The sequence below is a fragment of the Dreissena polymorpha genome, chromosome 8, assembly GCF_020536995.1.
Source record: "Dreissena polymorpha isolate Duluth1 chromosome 8, UMN_Dpol_1.0, whole genome shotgun sequence".
Lineage (NCBI taxonomy): Eukaryota > Metazoa > Mollusca > Bivalvia > Myida > Dreissenidae > Dreissena > Dreissena polymorpha.
The window spans coordinates 17,024,985-17,042,667 of NC_068362.1; the positions used below are offsets into that span (position 1 = coordinate 17,024,985).

General features: G+C 34.7%; 1 protein-coding gene and 1 long non-coding RNA gene across 2 annotated transcripts in view; one reads left to right on the forward strand and one right to left on the reverse strand.

The window, feature by feature from the left end:
* Positions 1-16,558, forward strand: part of LOC127840979 (uncharacterized) — a 35,034-nt gene extending 18,476 nt beyond the window's left edge. The window contains exon 3 of the mRNA XM_052369453.1: positions 13,731-16,558. Coding sequence (XP_052225413.1) covers positions 13,731-14,272 — 542 coding nt within the window. The 3' untranslated portion in view covers positions 14,273-16,558. The remainder of the gene's footprint in view (positions 1-13,730) is intronic.
* On the reverse strand, positions 8,237-9,839 carry LOC127840980 (uncharacterized). Its single transcript, XR_008030657.1, has 3 exons — positions 9,313-9,839; positions 8,871-9,056; positions 8,237-8,577 (listed from the first exon to the last, which is right to left on the reverse strand). It is a non-coding gene; the product is annotated as an uncharacterized LOC127840980 (long non-coding RNA).
* Positions 16,559-17,683: the final 1,125 nt, after the last annotated feature.

The following is a 17,683-nucleotide window of genomic DNA, read 5'->3' on the forward strand; positions in this document are numbered from 1 at the left end:
ATACAAGGGAAAATACGGTATGAACAATTTCCCCATGATGGATTACTTTATACTGTCAAGGACTTGAATATTAGAGCGTGCTGTCATCTTACAGCTCTTGTTATGTAATTTTGTCATAATGTTTGTTTCAATGATCCATTGGTTGTGTCAGAAAATAGCTTAGATCATTTAAAATCGTGGCAGCTAGTGGGGGGGGGGGCCCAGGGTATTTCCCTTATATTTATATAGTAAACACAGGGGTGTCAATTTTCCGGATTATTCCGGAAATCCGGATTTGAGCCGTCCAGGGTTGATTTTGAGGTGAATGTAAATCCGATGAGTTTGTTTAAGGGGGGTGGGGGTAGGGACAAAATTCTTTTAGTGCGGGATCATTTCAGAACGAATATTGTTATAGCATCGTCGGCATTCCGGACATTTGCGCTTGGTAGGTCATAATACACCAAATAGTTTCCCTATATAATTCAATGTAAAAGCGACAACTTTGAGCGAAAATAAATTCAACATTTTGCACATAGAGACCCCCATAACCATACCTTTTCTTAAAGGCCATTCTAAGCGGAATCGATTTATGCAATAAAAAAGATATGTCATGTACAATGCAAGAAAGAACTTGACACAAATCAAAATCGACTGTTTTTGCAACTTTTTTTTTTGGCCGTTTCTTAGTGGAATGTAACCTTTTCTAGTGCAATGGTTTACTATAGTCTTCAAGTGTATCATATTTCAGGGATTCAGTAGTGAACTACTATTCATGCCCTACCATTATCTCCGCAAGATAACACCTGAATAATGGTAAAAAGTGTAAAACATGCCTTCCTGTCAACTATGATATTTTTTTTAGAGAGTACAGCCCTACATGAAGCGATCATTTAGTTATTGTAACCTGGTACCGATTTTATTTATTTCTGATTGGTAAGCGGCTGGCACTGACATGATGAGCAGTAACTGACAAAGTAAATTGCCTTTGTTTAGAATACAAATACACATGCGGTGTTACGGATGGTTTGGTTTATAATATTTCGCATTGTACTCACCAGAAATTGCACCTAGAAAGACTATAAAAAAAGAACAATAAGCTAGAAGCTAGGGCTCAGGGGGGGTGGGGGGGGGGGGGTAGGCCCTCTCTTCCCTTTATCCTACGGCCTCAGACTCTCGGCTTAATTTTCCGGATTTCAAATTTGGGACAATTGACACCCCTGTAAACAAGAAATATCTTTAAAAAAGATATACGGCGTAAATAGTTTAATGAATGAGATCAAGTATAGCGAATGTCTTTTTCTGTGCAGTTCTTAGCTGCATCACACGCAGTACGGGATGTTACGGGGAGTTTTCGCGGCTTATTTTACATTATAACATATTGCTGGTCATAAACCTATAGATACAAAACAGAAAACCAAAAGAAGAATGGAAGTGAAATTTAAACATATGAGTCAACCGGCCACACGAGAAGTATCCGTATTTATAGGCGCGTTCTTCGAACAAACCTGTTTTAGTGGTTTGTCGGGCATTGCTATTTGATTCGATTATTAACAGTATCAATTATCATCGTGCTAATGCTTAAAGTGATATTATGGGCATTTTGCACTGTTGAATTGAGCTGAAAAGAATTAACAGGTCAAAATAGTTAGTTAAAATGTGGTTTCTGATTAATTATCTGCAACTCACCTTGCTAGCAGTTGTTTATAAAAATATATTTTATATTCGATATTCTTACGTGACCCACCCAGTCCTGTAAGCTAAAATGATCCGTAAAACAATTTCGTGTCTTTGTGTCGTATGAACAAATCTGCACTAAAACTAAATTTAGGTTCAACTTGTAAACGCATGATCAGTTGTCAAACGAAAGTACGGTTGATATTCAAATGCATTATTTTTCTCTTTCTGGTATATTGTTTTAGTATGATGATGCTGCATTAATTAATATAAGTGTATATGAAGTAGAAACATCAAAAATAATCAACGGTTGCGATAGACACCTATAAACTGTTACATGCTCATAATATCACTTTAGTACATTAGGCAATATGGACGAATAATTATTGTTAAATTTATCAACAATAATATTTATCATTGTATTGTTGAAAACACATTAAGAATATCTATTATTTACATACCATAATTATATTGCTGAATATCTTCATTTAACATATTTCTGGTCTAAAGAAAATTCCAGGTCACCTAGTTCACGGATAGCGTCTTTATTATATAACGATTATTTTACTGGCCGCCAACTCCGGTGATGACCTGTATATAAACTCTGAATGCCCGCGAATTGACCCGATATACCTCGCGGGTTGAAATGCAATGCTTTAAAGTGAGGCCTCGCTTCCATTGCTCTTTATACTTTTACATGTTAACATGTTGACAGGAATAAGGAAGTAAGTACTAAATATGAGAACATAGCCTTTTAAGTATAAACGCTCTTGCGCTGGTAATGCTCTGAAAATAAAAGGTGTACGCACAAACTGTATTGATTTCGAGAATTGAGTGTAAAACTGTTCTATCTATTAAGCCTTTTCATTCGAGATAAAATTGTTTCATACAGTAAAACAGTGTTACAAAGACGCGGATATGTTTCCAACGTTCTGGTAGTATACTCAAATCAGCCAATGGAATAAATGAAGTGTATTCATTCGTACCTAGCCGCGGGAAATTTTATTGGAATTTTATTGGACACTTACAAAGGTCAGGCTAAGGTGAAAAGCTGGCTTATGCAGCTTACGCCGAAAAAAAACTTGTGAACACTAGAAGTGAAATTTTTTTGTCCAATCATCATAAAATTTGGTCAAAACATTGGATATCTCGGATGACTTTGAAAATGGTTATGATCAGTGGAAAAACAGTTTTCTCTATATGTATAAAAGCATTTTCGGAAGCTATACATTTTGGACCAAGATTTTATTAAAAATATTTACCCAACTTATGGAGACCTACCCAATTTCTTTTTTTCTGTTTCAATTTTTTACCCCCGACGTATGAGCAGGACTTAAATGTATGACTGGGTTGTTACAGTAGTACGTTTTACACATTCAGCATGGTGTCCGTGCTCTAATTATCCCCTGCCGAATTTTTTTTCGGAGGGGGTATAGTAATTGATCCTGTCCGTCCGTCTGTCTGTCCGGCTGAAACTTTGTCAGGAGCATAACTCCCAATCTATTCAATGGATTTACTTTAAACTTAGAATATAAACATATGGCAACTAGGAGAAGTGCAGTGACCAAGAACCATAACTCTATCTACCTTAGTTTTTGAATTATCTCCCCTTTTATATAACTTTAAAGTAATTTTTTTCCGGAGCATAACTCTAAATAAACTAAAGGGATTTACTTGAAACTTGAAATATAAACAGATGGCAACTAGGAGAAGTGCAGTGACCAAGAACCACAACTCTATCTACCTTAGTTTTTGAATAATCTCCCCTTTTATATAATTTTAAAGTAAATTTTTGTCCGGACCATCTCTCTAAATCTACGGAAGGGATTTACTTGAAACTTGAAATATAAACAGATGGCAAGTAAGAAAAGTGCAGTGACTAAGAACCATAACTCTATCTACCTTAGTTTTTGAAATATCTCCCCTATTTATATAACTTTAAAGTAAATTTTGTCCGGAGCATAACTCTAAATCTACTAAAGGGATTTACTTGAAACTTGAAATGTAAACATATGGCAACTAGGAGAAGTTCAGTGACCAAGAAGCATAACTATCTACCTTAATTTTTGAATTATCTTCCCTTTTATATAATTTTAAAGTTATTTTTTTGTCCGGAGCATAACTCTAAATCTACTGAAGGGATTTACTTGAAACTTGAAACTTAAACAGATGGCAAGTAGGAGAAGTGCAGTGACTAAGAACCACAACTCTTTCTACCTTAGTGTTTGAATTATATCCCTTTATTTAATTTCTAAGTAAATTTTTGTCTGGAGCATAATGAATTATCTCCCTTTATTTGTTTTTACAAATATTATTCTACTCTCTAAAACAAATGTTGTCATACAAGCAAACACATTTCAGCGGGGATTTGGCACTACTGTGACAAGCTCTTGTTCAAGTAGTTTTCATCCAATTTTCACCACACTTGGTGAGAAGTTGTATGTAGATGATGTGTAGGTCAAGTTCGAACATTGGCCATGCTGGGTCAAAAACTAGGTCACTGGGTCACTTAGTGCGTATTAAACGTTGAGCATGGTGACAGCTGTTTTTTGTGAAGACAACATGCAAAATATTCTGCGTCAATGCGGCATGTGGGTTCATCCGATCTTCACCAAACTTGGTCAGAAGTTTTATCTAGATGATCTCTAGGCCAAGTTCGAACATGGGCCATGCTGGGTCAAAAAACTAGGTCATGGGGTCACTTATTCTAGTAGTTTACATCTGATCTTCACCACACTTGGTCAGAATTTGTATCTAGATGATGTAAAGATCAAGTTCGAACATAGGCCATGCCAGGTCAAAAACTCAGTCACGGAGTCACTTAGTGCGTTTTAAACATTGAGCATGGTGTTTGCTCTCTACATGTAATTCAAATAGTCTTTATCACATATTCGCCAATGGTGGTTAAAAGTTGTATATAGAGGATGTCCATATCATGTTCGAATATGGGCCATGCTGGGTCAAAAACTAGGTCATGGGGACACTAAGTGCGTTTAAACTAAGTGCGTTTAAACATTCAGCTTGGTGTCTGCTCTCTAATTCAAATATTCAAATTTGGTCAGAACATTTGTTTCATAGGTACAATGGTTGAGTTTGAAAATGGTTCAGATGTATCAAACATGGCCGTCGGGGGGGGGGGGGGTGGGGGAGGGGGATTTTTCATTTTCATTGTATTATAAAGTAAAAAAAGCTTGTGAACACTCTTGAAGTCACATTTTTGCCCAATACTCATGAAATTTAGTCAACCACTATAGTGGGGGACATTGTTTTTGCCCTGTTGCTTTGTTTGTTTGTTTGTGCAAACCTGAATATTTGCCATAACTTTTGAAGATAGCAACTTCATATTTGGCATGCATGTGTATCTCATGGAGCTGCACATTTTGAGCGGTGAAAGGTCAAGGTCATCCTTCAAAGTCAAAGGTCAAATATATGGGTCAAATAGCTCATTTAATGTACACTTTTGCAATATTGAAGATAGCAACTTGATATTTGGCATGCATGTGTATCTCTTGGACAATGTCCGACAAATCCATTGCCCGGAGCCCGGGGGCTACCGAATTTTTTGTGTGTTGCTTATAATCCGATAATAAAGAGCAATCACTTATCTAATCAGTCATCCATCACTTGCGGTTATGTTGATTGTAAACAGTAACAGTGTATTTAATCATCCAATCAGAATCAACATTTGTTGTCTGCTAATAATATAATGAGAGCCGATTGGATAGTATGCGCAAGTGATGCAACGTCATTTGGCATTTTGGAATTCTTTGTTTTAACCACAAGAATGAGTAAAAGCGACAACGTTTATGATGTTAAATATCCAAGGACGCCGAACATTAAAGAAATCGAATTAATAACGGATTCTTCAAAAACGGTAACGAAACCCAAAATGAATATTAATTACACTGTGTGAACGCGGTTAACACCTGCGAATTAGTTTGCATTGTCAATTAATGATTGGATTGAAGGAGCAACTGTTAAAAAAGGCGATCAGTGGAAACATGGCTGCCAGGGGTGGGGCAGTTTTCTCTGTATGTATTCAAGGAAAACATGTGAACAGTCTAGAAGACACATTTTTTTCCCAATGTTGTGCATATGTAAAGAGGTCGACCCAGTAATTCCATGTGCCCTTATTTGACTGAAATTAATGAATTTTGACACTTTTTTTCCGTACTGAACTATTTCTGAGTAATATTGCATGGAGTTTCATGAAACTTAAAATAAATGTGTAGTGTGATACTCCGATGGTTCATGCATATGTTCTGTTTTGATAGCCTTGGTAAGTCCAGAGTAATGTCCCCTCAATTGATTGAAATTGATGATTTTTTTCCTGTCCAGAGCTGTTCGTTAGTAACTATTACATGGAGTTTCATGAAACTTAAAATAAATATGCATCCTCATGATATGGTGATGCACGCGGAAATTATGTGTGGATAGCCTTGATAACTCTAGAGTTATGCTCCCTTAATTGATGGAAATTGAGGGGTTTTTTTTCATTCAGAGCTGTTTCTCAGTAACTATTCAGGGGTTTTTCTGCCTACTTTGGGAAAAGGAGTCTGACCAAATTGGGAATTTTTTATCGACAAAATTGCCCATTTTGGGAATTTTTGTTTCTTTAAACGGCTCATTTTGGGAAAAAAATGAATTAATAATGCTTAAATAAGTCTGTGGTTTAACAATTTTCTTTATATAAACACATGCAAAACAAACACTGCCCAAACACAAGTTACAGCAACATTTTTGGCCGAGCTAAAATAGAGCCATGGGTATTTAATTTCATACTTCAATGTATTAAATGACGATTGAACTATAACTTTCTTACAAGGCTCTGAGCATTCAGTTGCCGATTTTGTGATTGACGGTCCTGGCATTACTTCTGTTGCTGTTACATTTTGCTGCATATCGTCCGAGCCTGTCTGTTCAGGGTTACTCGCGGCAGTACTTTCGGAAGATTCTGAGCGTTTCGAAAACATCGATGATATCATTACACATCCTTTAGTGTCTATTTTTTGTGTTTTTTTAATGTAATATTTACTATTGTGCGAAGCCATGATTGAAAATAAGCGTCTACAGATATGGTATAGAATGTGTATTGTGCGGCTCTAAATACTCTTGTATAATGCGGAACAGTTCGAATGATTGCTGAGAGTAAATGCATCCGGCAAATACACCAAAAAATCTGTGTCACTAATGGTTTTATTATGTCACGAATGAAGGGAAGTCACTCTTTTGATATAAATTATGTTTACTTTTTACGATTTTGGAAGATTTAATTTTTGGAATTGGGAAAAATGCAATCAAAATTTGATTGGGAACGGGTCCGTTTGCTTTGGGAATGCCTCCGTTTCCCGGAGGCGCAGACAGTGCTGAAAAACTCCTGCTATTGCATGGAGGTTCATGAAACTTAAAATAAATATGCATCATCATAGTGCAGCGGTGCTTGGGTGAATTCTCTTTGCATAGCCTTGGTCACTTTAGAGTTATGTCCCCTTAATTGATGAATATTGAGGATTTTTTTTCCATCCAAAGCTGTTTCTCAGTAACTATTGCATAGAGTTTATTGAAACTTAAAATAAATATGTAATATCATTCTGCTGTAGTGCAAGCTCAAATTTTGTTTGAATAGCCATTGTTACTCCAGACCCTTCTCAAAAAAGTGTGTGAAATGTACGTTTTACGTACGTTTTGCGTGCGTTAAACGTGGCGGTATTGGCACTGCGTTTTTTGTGCGCTTTTTCTTACCGAGTGAGTTTTTAACAAAAACAAACAAACAAGAAAATGTGCGCTTTTTGATGATAAATGTGCGCTTTATGTGCGTTAAACGTGTGCTTTTTATAAGTGTGTTCAATGTGCGCTTTTATGTGCGTTAAATGTGGGTTAAACGTGCGCTTTTTATATAAGTGCGTTTTTGACTACCATTTATGTGTGTAAAATGTGCGCTTTTAAGCGCGTTAAATGTGTGCTTTTTGTGAGTTAAATGTGCGCTTATTTTATTTAAAAAGCGCACATTTAACTCACAAAAAGCGCAGTTATAACCCACATAAAAGCGCACATATGTGTTAAAGTGCGCTTTTATGTGCGTTAAATGTGCGTTAAACGAGTGCTTTTTATAAGTGCGTTTTTGACTGCCATTTATGTGTGTAAAATGTGCGCTTTTAAGTGCGGTAAATGTGCGCTTTTTGTGAGTTAAATGTGCGCTTTTTTATTTAAAAAGCGCACATTTAACTCACGAAAAGCGCAGTTATAGCCCACATAAAAGCGCACATGTGTGTTAAATGTGCGCTTTTATGTGCGTTAAATGTGCGCTTTTTAAATAAAAAAGCGCACATTTAACTCACAAAAAGCGCACATTTACCGCACGTTAAGCGCAGTTATAACCCACACAAAACGCACAATTTACGCAAATGAATGGCAGCAAAAAACGCACTCACAAAAAGCACACATGTGCGTTAAAGGTGCATCTTTTGCCTTAACAGTTGATTCAATTATATGCTGTTAAAAGTTTTTTTTAATTCAGATATGCAATAAAAACCAATATTTATATAAACATATATATTTGTGTATTTTAATAATTACAAGATAATTCAATTTTATACTTTAATGTACACCAACATTTTTTAACATACATGAGTAATTAAATATCAATGGCAATTTGATGAAATAAATATAAACATAATTTGATTATAAATAAACAAAAAATAATAGCATACTATAATAACATGTACAGTATATACACACGAACAGCTATATACATAAGAAAGATGCATATCAATCAAGGCCTTTCAGCATTTCTTTGAGGCAGCGGAGTGCAGCTCTCATCTTTCTCTCCAAGTCTGCCACTAGCCGGTCAAACTTCTTTGCAACAATTATACTGTCATGGCCTTTGCGCGATGCGTCTCGTGCATGATCTCATTTGATCAGGTCCTGAAAGATATTTTATAATGTAAGTGTTGAATATTGCTGTTATGGTAATCTTGTTGCTATAAAAATTATAAATTTAAATCAAAACTAGTTTGTTTGCTTGTTGTTTTTGGTTGTTTATTTTGCAATTTTAATCCCCTGATCACATGTGACTTAACGCTTTTCATAAATAAATACGTTTGATAGAAAATACTGTTCGAAAATGTACCAAGATACGTGGTTTTATTTTGCTGTGTGGACTGGTCGGAAGTGTGACACCTTTAAAATGCAATAACCAGTACCCTGTATAGTTTTACCTCTAAACAAATCCAGCTTTTCTTGGTCAAGGAGAGGGCGCGGTTTTCCCACTCCTGTTCTCCTCATGTCGGCCAGCTTGTGCAGGGTAAAACCTGGTATTCAAGTCCATACATCAGGTAGTCTCTTTTTTGCTCCCTTTTTTGGCAGGCGATGCGATGATGCACATTCTTTCCATGGGGTTTAACCTATAAATTTAAAAGTTCTCATTTAATATGGGGGAAAATCTGTTCATTAATGACCAAAAATAGGTATAAATAACTTTAAGATGACAATAACCATAAAATACAGCCATAATAATTCAAATGGTGTTGTTTATCTTTAAAATTGCATTACATTTACTCATCCATTTACATTTCCCAGTGACAATACATAAATATGATAATGATCATTATTAATTCAATAAACTAAATAAAAAAGGGATGCAGAATTGAAAATACGAACCTGTTACAACAGACTGTTCTTCAGTATTCCAAAAATACAGGCAGTTGTTGAACTAGACCATATCACTTTATATGTCTTTAACCACCCACTTTTAATCTCCTTTATTGTTGATTTACACATTGTAGTAAATACACATTTTTTTCATCACACAATACTTCATGCTGAAAGTATTTCAAGACATTTTACACTAAAATAATAAGTCTTAATTCTAGCTTAAAGTCAGTTGCTGATGCTGCTTGTTTTCAAAAAATAACTTCCTATCTGTGGTTCTCAAATAGATGGTGCCTGAACAAATCAAAAGTATATCAACACCCCTTAGTTAGGCTAAGATGGAGGACTGATAGGGACTGGCTATTCTCTTATCTGATACCATGCTGTGTCTAAGCCAAAAATTGCATAATTTGAGAAATACTGATAAGGCAGTCATTTCAACACCAAAATATTTATTGAATAATACACAGCACCCTTAACACATTATATTTAATTGTAAATATTTAAATATAACATGCTGAATGGTTTTAGCAAATAATATTAATAGTATACATATTATTTGAATTGCCTTTTAAAATGTATGTTTATGGTCAATGTGGTAGACATTAATTGTATTAGGGTATAAATATCAGTATAAGAAAGTTCAAATACTTATTTATGTTGAAGAAATATAATTGATACTATCAAGCCCACATAATACTTTTGACACTTTCAATATTTTTAATTAGTTACACACAGTCTGATTTAGGTGGAAATTTTTAGAAATGTTTGAGATTAAAACGTAAGCAATAGGGTATGCATTGAAATTGTATGATAAAGTATGTAAACATTAATCAGGTTAATATGGACAACCAGTAATTATTCAAACTGCCCCTTATATTATTACAGGTTACTGAGATATATGTCTATGTTTAATCATTTGATGTAAATAAATTGTTAGAGCCTGCAACAATTTTGTTTCTTGTTCAATTTCTGTACAACATTTGCTAAACGGTTGTTAAAGACGCACTTTTTAAGAAGTGTGTTAAACATGTGTCTTTTTAGATACATTCTTTTAAAACAGATCATATGATAAAAACGCACTTATGAAATAAAAGACTAACTTATGCTTAAAAAAGACGCACATCAAAATAGAAAAACGCACTTTTGTGAGAAAAAACCCACATCTGTAAACCTTAAAACACACTTCTTAGATAAAAGACGCACTTCCTAAATAAAAGACGCACTTCTTAGATAAAAAACACACATTTTGCTCACATCTACACTCAAAAGCGCACTTACAGATGAAGAAAACACACAAAAAACGCACTTCCTAAATAAAAGACGCACTTCTTAGATAAAAAACACACATTTTGCTCACATCTACACTCAAAAGCGCACTTACAGATGAAGAAAACACACAAAAACGCACTTTTTCACTAAAATAACGCACTTGAAAAGCAAAAACGCACAAAAAGCGCACTTAAATGCACTTTTGATCACTGAAAACGCACATATTAACAAAAAACACACAATTAACGCACTTTTAAGTGCGCTAAATGTGTGTTTTGGTAAAAAGTGCATTTTTATTTGACAAGGGGAGTTATGCCCCCTTAATTGATTGTTTTTTGTTTTTTTTTCTATTCGGATAAGTTTCTCTGTTACGATTGCATGAAGTTCTTGAAACTTTTATACATATGTATGATTGTACTGCGGTGGTGCATGTGCAAATTCTGTTTGGACAGCCTTTTCATTAAGATTTAGTACACATAACTTTAAAGTCCCACTATCGTCTAGCTCTGAATCTGGAACTTTTTATTCCACGGCCATACATGACTGGAATGGTTTGCAAAATAACATCAAAGCGATCGAATCTAAGCAGGGATTCCAACTTGAAGGTAAACGGTACTTAAACAAGTCTGCACGCGACAGAAAAAACTCTGACACTTTTTATTATTAAAAGTTGTATATAATGTAATTATTGCTATTTTTAGTCCATTCTTCTGTGATTAATATTCAGGTGCAGAAATAAGATGTCGTCTAGTCTTAATATTCTTTTAATTCTTAATTTTGTAACATTGAAATTATTGTATGCTTAAGATAAGAGACCCCAATGGAAATAAGTACTTGTACTTTATTGTGTTATCCCTGGTCTGCAAGATCAATATATATTTGTTCACTGTTATCCCTTAACCATAGTAATATTATATGTTCTTTTCTATATTGTTGTTATAATTCACCTTAATCTTGTACCTGAATACATTTGAACTTGATCTTGAGCCTTGGTATTTTGAGAGGTATGCCCCCCTTAATACAGTCTTGGCATTAATTTTTTTTAGGCACTAGCCCAGCCGGCCTACCATCTGCGAAATTTCACTAGCCCGAATCAATTTTAACTAGCCCAAAAAAGTTATAATTCTGTTACATTTGTAACTATGTTTGCATTGAAGAAACATAGAAAAATAAAGATTAAACAAATAAACACTTCATTCTGTTTTATTCACAGTTAATGTCTGACAAAAAAATTAACAAAAGGTCTTTAGACATCACCATTCCATCATGGTCATTGTCTGAGTTAACGACATCCAGGTCTTACATGTCAGGTATGCTCTTAAAGGCGGCCTGAAAACAAAAACTATGTTATAACATGATATGAATTTTCCACTCACATATCTGAATAAGTAAATGCAATGTCAAACTAGCAATAATACCTGTACATAAGAAGTAGAACAAGAAGGTAACTTTTCTGCCCTATCTTCTGAGTCCTCTTCATTCAAAACTACTTTTGTAGCAGTAGTTCCATTGCCTAAGCCACATCTGCTTTGTCGCCGATTTGACCAGCATCTATAATTCAGTATGATAACACATTTGAATTTAGTGTCATGATTCGTTCCTTGACAGATTAATTTTATCTTTTAAAAACTATACTTGTCAGTTAGTGTATGATAACTAATAAGTAATTGCATGTTGTTTGCTTACATTATGTATGAAATTCACTTACCAGCCAGCAAGTCAGCAATGCTAGCTCAGAATCAAATTCACCAATACTTTGAGATATCAAAACCAAGCCATGACCGATTATTCTATAACGGTTGGAATTTACGTTTCATTGACTGTTCATAATTTTTGTTGCAACCTTCATTCTCATTTTGCAGTTGATGTTTGTGCGTTGAGCCCTCAAAATAACGCAGAAAAGACGTTAAAATAAATTTATCGCCACAAGTTCTCCACCCATTTGTATAACAGTTATAGCGTCTCGCGAGATTGACTTACAACACTGTTCCATAAGCATCTAATCAATGAGTGCTCAAGGGAAATAACAAATGCAGTTTTGAATAAGCGTCTATATGAATCTATTTCGGATATGTTACTAAGCTCGGACACATAAAACTGCACTCGACCGATCGGGCTACTGGCTTGGAATTTTCACTCGACTGACGCAAAAATCACTCGACTCGGTCGACGGTCGAGTGGGTTACGTCCAAGACTGTTAATAAATTAAAATATAATTAATTTTATCAGTCCAGAGCTGTTTTGCAGTAACAATTGATTGGAATTTAATGAAAAAAAAAAAAGATGGCCCCTGATAAAGGAGGAAAAAAAGCCCTGTGAAATATCATGGAATTTGATATAAATGTTAAGTGTCATATTTTTGTGGAACACTTGCAAGATTTGTTATGCTAGGATCCAGAGATATTGCCCTTAATTGATTAAAATAGATAATTTTGTCTGTCTGTGCTATTGTATGGAATTGAGTGAAATTAAAATTAAATGTGTATTATCCTTCTTCTGTGGTTCTTGCATAATATTTGTCAGGATGATTTGGTCAGTTCAGAGTTGTATCTTTATCCGGCGGAGCATATGAATTCATCGACTGCTTGTTAAATTAAATTAAAGGATTTTTTTCCCATCCAAGACTGCTTCTCATTAACTATTGAATGGAGTTTCATGAAAATCCTTATCCGGCAGAGCATATGAATTCATCGACTGCTTGTTAAATTAAATTAAAGGATTTTTTTCCCATCCAAGACTGCTTCTCATTAACTATTGAATGGAGTTTCATGAAACTAAAAATATATGTTTATCATCATATTGCCGTATTGCCTGTATACAGAATGTAGGGATGGCCTTGGTATTTCAAGAGTTGTGCCCCCTTAATTGATTGAGATGGCTAATTCATCTGTCATGAGCTGTTTCTAAATGGCTATTGTATGAAATGTAATGAACTATAAAATAAAAGTTTGGTATCATAGTATGTTATAAGGTGCGCTTGCAAGTTTTGTTGGAATAAGCTCTAGAAATTATCATTCTTCAGTGATTCTTACATATACATTTCATAACGATGATTTGGTCGGGTTCAGAGCTGTACCTTTTAATTAATTGAAATTAAGGAGCTTTTTTTGTGGACCAGGGACAAAATTTCCTCAAATTTGATTGTTTATTTATAGGTCACAAGGATGTCTGGCATGGGAGTCTGGATATCATTTTGGGACCTGTTGCAGTAATTGCGCAATCCACAGATGACTTGCATGAAGAAAGCAGCACAGAGTTTGAATGGAAAACTGGAGAATTAGAAGAATCCCGAAATCAAATAATTGCAGAAAGTATTGTGTTTTCTTTTTTTCAGAGAACTGGGTTGATTCCAACATTGGGAATTTATTCAAATGAATTCAAAGTATTTATGTATGATCCGCATTATGATTTGTTATATGAGAGTTCAGAATTGTCTTTGTTTGATGGACGGGGTGATTTGAAAAGCACATCAGTTTTTGCCCTTTGGCTTGTTATAAATCATGCACAATTTTGTACTGGTGTAAAGAGTTGTCACGAAACACTTGGTTACATAGCTGACTTTCAGTCACTAGTTCAAAAGCCTGCACTTTCAATATATGAAACAGAATTGCAAAGGGGCGGTTGTAAGCATGAAAAGAGCTCTGTTTGGAAATATTCTGCTTTTGATGTAACTGGAAAGTACAAAATAATTGAATAAAGAAAGTATATTGGGTATTTTTTAGCTCCATCGAGCTTATGCCATGTCACTTTCTTCATCATGCATTTAAAAAACCCATCTTTCCTGAAACTATTACCTGGACTCTTTAGAAACATATTTTTGTCGAGCCCACTTGCAGTGAGCTCGACATAGTTCTTAAAATTGGTTGTTCGGTCTATGTGCATCCGTCTCTCCATCCAGAGCTTGTCCGGAGCGTAACTCTGTAATTAATTGTCATAAACTTAAGTGCTTATGTTGAGCTTATGTGATAGACCTGTGCCCGGTGGTGGTGGTCAACATTAGATGTTTTACAAAGTTATAAGTCTTATGCATATACACTTATGCTCATTAAGACTATTTTTTACACATTACAATTATGCCTAGATTTGATATATCTGTAACAACAGTTAATTCATAGTTTATTTAATTTTGAAAAATTAGTGATGTTATTATTTGTTGTTGAAGATAACATTTATTGTAGCATTGTGTGTAGTTTACTGTTTATAAATAAGAACAAGATGAATGTTTGCATTGTATTGCTTTTGTTGTGTTTTACACTTGATTTAAAGTATAACAATTTATAATACAAACAATGCGAACAATGATAACTGTTAATTAATTTTATTTCAGTGTGTGTATATTATTGAATGCACACATTCGAATTGAAACGTAATATGCAATTCATGTTATGTACATTTATTGTTAGGTATATGGTGATTTTAATGGTGATTGCTCAGGTGAGCTTTTGTGATCGGTTTTTGTCCGTCTGTCGTCCACATTTGGTTTGTGAACACTCTAGAGGCCACATTTTTTGTCCGATTTTCATGAAACTTGGTCAGAAGATTTGTCCCAATAATACCTCGATCGAGTTTGAAAGTGGGTCATGCTGGGTCAAAAACTAGGTCAAAAAAAGAAAAATTTGTAAACACTATAGAAGTCACATTTCATGCCCAATCTGCATGTTACTTTGTCAAAATGTTTGTCTTAATGATATGTTGGTTGAGTTCAAAAGTGGTTACAGTCCGTTGAAAAACATGGCCACCAGTGGGCTGGGCAGTTTATCTTATTTGGCTATAGAGAAACCTTGTCAACACCCTAGAGGCCACATTTCTTGTCTGATCTTCATGAAACTTGGTCAGAACATTTGTCCCAATGATACCTGGATCGAGTTCGAAACTGGGTCATGCTGGGTCAAAAACTAGGTCACTAGGTCAAAAAAAGAAAATCTCATTAACACTGTAGAAGTCACATTTTACGTCCAATCTTCATGCTACTTTGTCAAAATATTTGTCTTAGTGATATGTGGTTGAGTTTAAAAGAGGTTCCGGTCCATTGAAAAACACGGCCGCCAGTTGGCGGGGCAGTTTTTCTTATTTAGCTATAGAGAAACCTTGTGAACACTCTAGAAGTCACAAGTTTTGCCCAATTATCATGAAACGTGGTCAAAACATTGGTTTTGTTGAAATCTTGGACGAGTTTGAAAATGGTCCAGATCGGTGAAAAAACATGGCCGCCAGTGGGCGGGGCAGTTTCCTGTATATGTATATAGTGAAAACATATGAACACTCAAGAAGTCACATTTTTGGCCCAATTTTCATGAAATTTGATCAGAAGATTTGTTTCCCAGATACGAGAGTTGAGTTCGAAAATGGTTCCGGTCCATTAAAAAACATGGCTGCCAGGCGGGGTTGGCGCATTTTCCTTATATTTATATAGTAAAAAAAGGTTGTGAACACTCTAGAAGTCACATGTTTTGCCCAATCATCATGAAACTTGGTGAAAACTATGGTTTTATTTATTTCTTAGACGAGTTCGAAAAAGGTCCGGATTGGTCAAATCATCATTTTGAATGATAAATAATCATATTATAACGAACAATCAACTTTTCTGAATTTTTTTTTCACTATTAAATATATTTATATAACAAGGTATCCAACTCAAAATCACCCGAAAACAGGGTGCATCGCTTTGAACAGCCATGACTTCATCAATTGTGCAGCGGTTTTCACGATCTCGATCTTATTCAATGCAGAAATTAATTTTTGTTGTCAGAAAAGTTGATTATTCGTTATTATATGATTATTTATCATTCAAAATTGTGGTTTCACTAATTAATATCATAGCCACACGCTAACCACCTTTGGGGCCATGTTGGCCCTCTTGTTTAATGTACCTTTCTGTTCCGGATTGCTGGTTGTTGTTTTTGCCATCGCCCAAATCATCATCTGTGTTGCAACAACTAAAAAAACCTATATAATTTTTATGATCAATAAAACTATGTAATAAGTTGGTATTTATGTTCATTTGTGTAGTTACTTTAGGTGTAGCATTTAATGACAATGTATTTTGTTACAAAAAAGTGCATTAATTATTTCAAAGCGACGATTTAACAGTTCAGTGAACATGTTACAATATAATACTTAATATATATATCACAAACTCAGAAGATATAAAATGTCTTAATAAATGATAAATTATGATAGCCAAAGATACATCATTTCAATACAGTCATACACACAGTTATTGTAATACTAGTATATAAAATATATCTACATGTTGAAGGCTTTGTAAATAAAATAAAAATATAAATAACAAGACTAGCAAGCAATAAAAGTCCTCTACCTACCTACAGGATCCACCTTTTTCGGCAATAATTCTAGTCTATTTGTTGCCATAGCAACCATAATTCTTGATGTAGGAACAAAATGAAATGACGTCTATAATCTCCATATTGCCATCTGTCCATGTTTCAATTTTCATGAAAAATATGAAGAACTTAAAGTTATCGCAGGATCCATAAAAGTGTGACAGACTGACAGACACACAAACCGTAAGTCCCTCTCCAGTTTCACCAGTAGGGGACTAATAATTCAATATTAACAGACACAAAGACTCTTCCAAAACATATCTCAGATTCCAAACAAGATCAGCCCTTGCAGCCTAAAATGTTTGACACATTGGCGTATTAGAGATAAATAATTACTGTACATTAATTAACTACTCCCCTTGTTATTCCTTGAACAACAGGGTGACCCTTCGTCGTGGAGGCAAGCACCTCATCCGATGTAAACTGGACTGCATCACCAACGCCCGTGGCTAGGTGCCGCATTTCTCCGACCTTTTTTATGTCTACATTGAAAAAAAAAAATCATGCTGTTTGATTACCAAGAAATACTTAGTTTGTATTTGCAACTTATTCATTGAATATTAGTAAATGAACTCTACAACAAATTTGAAACAGTGATTATGAGTATCTAACATAAAAGAAAAGAAATATTTCCTTAAATGCCGATCTTAAATTAATGATATATTTTTTAACTCACCTGAGCACAACATGCTCATGGTGAACTTTTGTGATCGCTTTTTGTCCGTTGTGTGTCGTGCGCCGTCAACATTTGCCTTGTTAACTCT